General features: G+C 55.7%; 1 protein-coding gene across 1 annotated transcript in view; it reads right to left on the bottom strand.

Annotated features, from left to right (window-relative positions):
- Positions 1–1,134: 1,134 nt before the first annotated feature.
- Positions 1,135–5,804, bottom strand: part of VSIG10 (V-set and immunoglobulin domain containing 10) — a 6,328-nt gene continuing 1,658 nt past the window's right edge. The window contains exons 3-8 of the mRNA XM_017746555.1: positions 3,559–3,840; positions 2,497–2,790; positions 2,265–2,375; positions 2,063–2,075; positions 1,788–1,948; positions 1,135–1,689 (exon numbers count right to left, since the gene is read on the bottom strand). Coding sequence (XP_017602044.1) covers positions 1,622–1,689; positions 1,788–1,948; positions 2,063–2,075; positions 2,265–2,375; positions 2,497–2,790; positions 3,559–3,840 — 929 coding nt within the window. The 3' untranslated portion in view covers positions 1,135–1,621. The remainder of the gene's footprint in view (positions 1,690–1,787; positions 1,949–2,062; positions 2,076–2,264; positions 2,376–2,496; positions 2,791–3,558; positions 3,841–5,804) is intronic.

Here is a 5,804-nt window from a genome sequence, read left to right as displayed (position 1 = left end):
GCCCTGGGCCGCCGCTGCCCCGGGGGCTCGGCCTGGGGAGCCTGGCCCGCTCCCCGGTGTGTGCAGGGATTGTCAGGAACCACACTGCGTTATCCCTGCCTGCATTCATCTTCTTGCCCACCCTCATTCCTGCCCATCCCTCCCACTTCAGCCTCTCCCACTTGGAGACCCCCAGCACCGGCGCTGCTCCCCAGGGAAGGACAAATCACGTTACAATCTCAGCTTTTTGGTTAGACCCCGGGGAGTCCGCCTGCCTCCCCCCAGCCCACGGCTGGAATCCTCTCCTCCCTGGGAGCCTCCGCTGGGGACACTGTGCCCACCCAGTGACACCCACCCTGGCAGTGGCACCCGGAGATGGGAACACAAACCGAGATCACCGGGCACACAGGACATGCTGGCCTTGTTGCCAACTCTTTGGTCCCTTGCCACGGGGAGGACGGAGGGGTCTCACTCACAGCAGCCGCAGCTTGTCCCGGAAGGCTGCTCGCAACTGCTCCTCCAGCTCCGAGTCCATCTCGCCGGTGCCTCCTCCTCGCCCAGGGGCCTGCGGAGGAGCTGGGACCGGGGCGGCCGCGGTGGTGGCAGCACAACAGTGTTGCCAGGGGCAGCCAGAGGCTCCCGCAGCTCCCTGGGATTTTCCTGGCTTGGCTCTGAGCGCCGCTGAGAGGGCGCGGTGCTGAGCACAGGGAATGCACCAGGGCTGCTTGCAGGGGGGCTCCCACTCTCAGCCCTCAAACCATTCCATCCTTCCACCCACACTCCATTCCCTCCAGCCCTCAGACCCTGCTCCAGCCCCTCAGAACCCTCCGTTCAGGCTCCATGGCCCTTCAGAGACCACTGTGCACAGCTGGGCCACAACCCCTGTCCCCCTCAGTTCTGTTCCAGCTCACACTGTTCTGACATCCCAGGGATGGCTCAGACCCCCCGCCTTCACCCACAGTGCAGACCCTGCCTCTCTCTGCATGTCCCAGGAGTGCTTCCCTTCCACTCCACAGGCCATCAGATTCCCTTTGATCCCCTGTGTGTTGTCAGGTCCCCTCTGTCCCCACATATGTGTGCTCATGCCCCCATTACCTTCCACACACTCCACAAGGAACAGATTAACTCCTGGCTTGGACACAGAGCAACACCACAGAAGGAATAGAGGAAATATTTATAATAAAAACAATTCAGCCTCCCCAGAGTCAGTGTCACCCATGTCCTGCCTGCACACCCCTTGTTTCTTCCCTCACCCCAGGACCACTGCAGCCCCATGGTGACTTTCTCCATCCCAGAGCTGCTCATGGAGACTGAGCCAGAATCCCACACGTGAATTTGAGTCTGTCACAGGCATTGAAGTGAGTGGGTGTTCCCATGCTCTGCCTGCGCTGGGAGTCACCTTGCTTTAAGGACAACCAAAACAAGATGGGAAATGGAAGAGGAGAAAAGGAATGGAGAAACATGGCTGGGGAAGGATGGAGTGAAACTGTGGAACAGGCAGGTGGAGAGAGGTGGGATGGCTCTGCCTGAAGTGTCCTGGCACAGGACACTGACAGCCTGTGCTCAGCCACATACAAGGAGGGCCTGCTTGATGCTGGATTCCAGCGGGAGCTCTGTGTGCTTCCCCAAGGAGGGACAGAAGCTATGGGCCTCGTGTTTCTTCTCTCCCTTCCTGTGGGGAGAGCGTGCCATGGATCTCGTCATCGTCACCTACAAAGGGCACAGAGCAGCAGCATCTCAGCTACGCCAGCCATGAGGAATTCCTCTGGGAAGACCCAAAGCTCAGCAGGGAGCAGGTGGCTCCTCACCTTCCGTGAGGTGGCTCAGGTCAGCAGCCTGGGCCCTGCTCCCACTGACCAGCGCCATGGCCTCGTGCTCAGTGTAGCTGCTCAGGGCCTCCTCGGACCCCTTCCCCTCCTCGTCGTCTTCAGAGTCCACCAGCACTAAGACATCCCCCGAGTCTGCATTCCTGGGAACAGCAGAACAAACTGGATGAAAGGCTGAGGGGAGCCTGTTCCCTGCCCTACAGGAATGCAGAGTAGTGATGCCATGAGGGACTGGGCTGAGGAATGTCAACACTCACCTGAATGCAGCACCTGAATGGGAGAGAAGAGAGAGACAGTGTTAGAAACTGCCCCCCTGGCAGTGCCACTGGACAATCCCTGCCAATCCTGCCTCCACGTCTGCCTCCCCCACATGGTCACAGGCAACCCTGACTGACTCCAGCACTGGGAGGGACAAGCAGGTTAGGGATAAACCCCCAGGAAGGAGGAACCAATCCCTACCTCTTAGGCACAGGAGGGGATTGTAGTACAACACAACCCCGGTGACGGTGAGAACAGCCAGGAGGGACAGGACCACCACAGCACCCACGACGCCAACGATGTTCACTGGCTCTGCGGAGAGGGGACACAGGAGGAGCTTGTCACCGGGACACAGATGGATGAGGAATTCTCAGTGCAAGCCAAAGAGCGGGTGTGCTGTGCCCCCAAGGCCTCCTGCCACAGCCCCACTTACGCTTCACCGTGAGGCAGATGAAGAGCTCCCTGAGCCCCACGGGGTTCTGGGCCTTGCAGATGTAGCAGCCGCCATCGGTGCCCTGGGAGCAGTTCTGGATGGTGAGCCGGGACACGCTGCCCTCCTGGGCGATGAGGAACCTCCCCCCAGGCTGGATCTCCACCTCGGGTTGGGTGATGTCCCGGAGCCAGCTGAGCCGAGCCGCCGGAGTGCTCTCGGTCACCCGGCATGTCAGGGTCACATTGTCACCCACAAAGCAGGTCTGGGGGGGCTCAGATTCCAGGGAAGGGAGTTCTGAACAGCCCCAGGCGAAAACAAAAACAGAAGTCAAGGAGGGAATGGAGGCAATTAACATAACGAGCAATCAAGCTTCTGGCTGATTAATAATCATTAACAGAAGGGAGGCAGGCAGGCGTCTGTGAGTTGAGCACTGTGGGTTTAGCATTTGGCTCACTCAAGAGCCTCCCAAGGAGTGACCTGAGCAGCTTTCATGGTGCTCAGCCCCTTCTGACACCTGTCTTGATATCCCTGGGGAAAAGTGGTCTGAGGTACCCAGCAGGTAGATGGCAGACAGGAGAAGAGCAGCCCAGGTATTATTTTCCTTGGGGTCAGCAGAGCTCTTGTGAAGAAGCCCTGACAATCCTTGGAGGATAAATACAGCCCAGGTTTTCATAAACCGCTCAGATCCCTGAGATGCCTGAAGGGCACACACAACCCTTACACCCAACCCTACCAAACTTCCATCTCAAGCTGCCCACAGTCCCCAAACCACCTCTCGCTTTCATGCAGGTGTGTGGAAGCTTTCCACAGGAGAAAACACTGCTGTGGTGAAAGTTGTCAGCCCCTGAAGATGGGCCCAAAACACAGCTCACCTGCAACCCTGCCGTGATGGATCTCAGCTGCAGGACATCTGTGCCTTGGGCTGCACGTGTGCCCTGCCATGCTGCCTCTTGGCTTCCCTGACCACCTCAGTGCTCTGGAGAGCAGGGAATGACCGGGGTACCCACCTGCCCCACTTTCAGCAGCTTCATTAACAGTTAATGAGGCAGCAAATCCACTCACTTATCTCCACAGTGCAGGCAGGCTGCTCCTGCTTCACCACGTGGCTACCCACACACTTGAAGACTTTTCGGTGGGAGAGGTGGGAGCTGTTCAGCGTCTCCACGTGGGTGTCCGAGGAGCTGGTGGAGCTGATGACCCAGCTGGAGTTCTCCAGATCCTGCCCCTCTTCTCTCCAGTGCAGGGTGGGGTGGGGGTACCCCCCGGGCCAGCTGCAGAACAGCTGCAGCATCAGCCCTGATGAGGAGGTCTCAGCCCAGCACTTCGGCGTTGCCTGTGGTGGATCTAGCAGCAAGGACAGCATGTGGTCAGAAACACTGCCAGGGCTGGAATTCATTTGTCATCATTCCCCTTGAAAAATCTTTCCTGTTTCCCTGCAAGTCTTGCTCCCTGAGCTGCATCCCGCAGCCCCAGGCATGCACAGCTCTAAGTGACAGCCAGCAGGGACCGTGAAGGGCTGTCACAGCCCCCACAGCCAAGCCTTGAGGGAGGGAAAAAAATATTGCCACAGTTTTATCCAATGGAAATGAGATAAATACCTAAAAATGCAGCGGGAGAATGAAATCCCACTGCCTTGGTCCCCATGCCACAGGTACCACGGAGGGACATGGAGTCACCACTTGAGAACAAGGCACAGTCCTGGCTCTCTCCCAGCTGCTACTTCCGCACACAGATCCACACATGTGCTGGTTTAACAGCCAGAGGAATTCTGGACTCTGATCCAGAATTAACACACTGTGCCCCTATGTGTGCCTAATCCAGTGCTGAACAAGACCCCACCAAGAGATCAAACCAAAGCAAGCCCCACACCAGAGGAGTCAGAGGGATGTCTGAGGCTTATTTTGGGGAGCATTTATTCAGGGGACTTTGAAATGACTTGAATTAATAAAACAAACATCACAGCAAACCCTCGTGTGAGCTGCAAGAATGCACCTTCCTGGGGCTTGGCTCTCCAGGAACTGTACACACGCCTCGGGTGATCTTTGAAACCACCCAGCTCTGGTAAGAAAGTTCCCTGCAACACTCCCTGTGTCCCAGCTCTGGGGAGGATCAAACTGATCCCAAACCCTGGCTGTGCTTAATATGGCATCCTGTCAGCCTGAACCAGCAGAAACTGCCCCACATCAGTGGGGCACAGCCCTTCCAGGATGTCCAGGTGGACACAGCCCTTCCAGGATGTCCAGCCAGAGCTGCACTTTCTGTGCTGACCTCAGGAACAGCCTCCTGAAGCCATCAGCTTTGCACCCTGAACTCCCAGGCTCTCCCAGCACAACTCTGTCTAAACAAGAGATCTGCTCCCACAAAGTTACCAAACCAAAAGCCTAAAAATCTCCACCCTCCCAAACCTTAAAACCTCACAAAACACCAGCAAAAACGACCTGTTGTGGTTTGACCCACAGAAGAGCCAACAGTGCTTGTATCAACCCACACACAAATGCGCCAAGGAATCCCTGGGAGGTGTGGAACTGCACGTCTCCTTCACAGGTGCTTCCCATCCAAAACAAACACAGAATCACAGCCCAATAAGGCAGGGCTGCACCTTTGTCCTGTCACTAGAATGTTTACTGTACTGCTTGTGGTGTTTTCAAAGTGCAGTTTTAAACAAAAAGAGAACTTTTTGGTACCACCCATGGGACAGGTTGAAGACTGTCAGCTGGTAATTCCCACACAAAGCCTCTACAGATTCTGCGAGGCTCTTTCACAGCAGTGCCAAGTCTGTGTCCAAAATTTGCTCCAGCCCAGGATAAGATGTTCCACCAACATGGATTGTGAAAAAACAGGGCCCTGCTACAGGTTAGAGGTTAAACTTCTAACTTCTGCTGATGCTTCTCCTGCTGACCTAAAGCACCTCCAGAAATCTCTCTTATCTATCAAAGGGCATGCCCACATCACCTTTGTCATATTTGGAAATTAGTTCACACAATTAATTCCAGGCTAATAAATGAAGGTCAGAGTGCAGCACCAACACTTGGCACCCCAAAAATATGTTTTTCTCCCAAGTGTTCTGCCCCAGTGCTCCAGATTTGGGGCTCCCCACTCCTAAGCCCAGTGCCTACATATTTATTCCCTGCAGCTGCCCGGGGTTCAATCCTTGCACAGCCCATCTGCACGTTCCTTGCTGCAGGAAGGGAATTTTTATTCCTGTAAACTTTCAAGAGGTTAATCTGTACAAAACAGGTGCAATGTTTACACACAGGTAAAAGGAAGGAACACCCTGAAGGCAAACAGCTCTCACACATGGGAAGAGC

Source organism: Corvus brachyrhynchos, unplaced genomic scaffold (assembly GCF_000691975.1).
Source record: "Corvus brachyrhynchos isolate BGI_N302 unplaced genomic scaffold, ASM69197v1 scaffold19, whole genome shotgun sequence".
NCBI classification, from domain to species: Eukaryota; Metazoa; Chordata; class Aves; order Passeriformes; family Corvidae; genus Corvus; species Corvus brachyrhynchos.
Note: the sequence above shows the minus strand (reverse complement) of the source record. Positions and strands in the feature narration are given on the sequence as shown.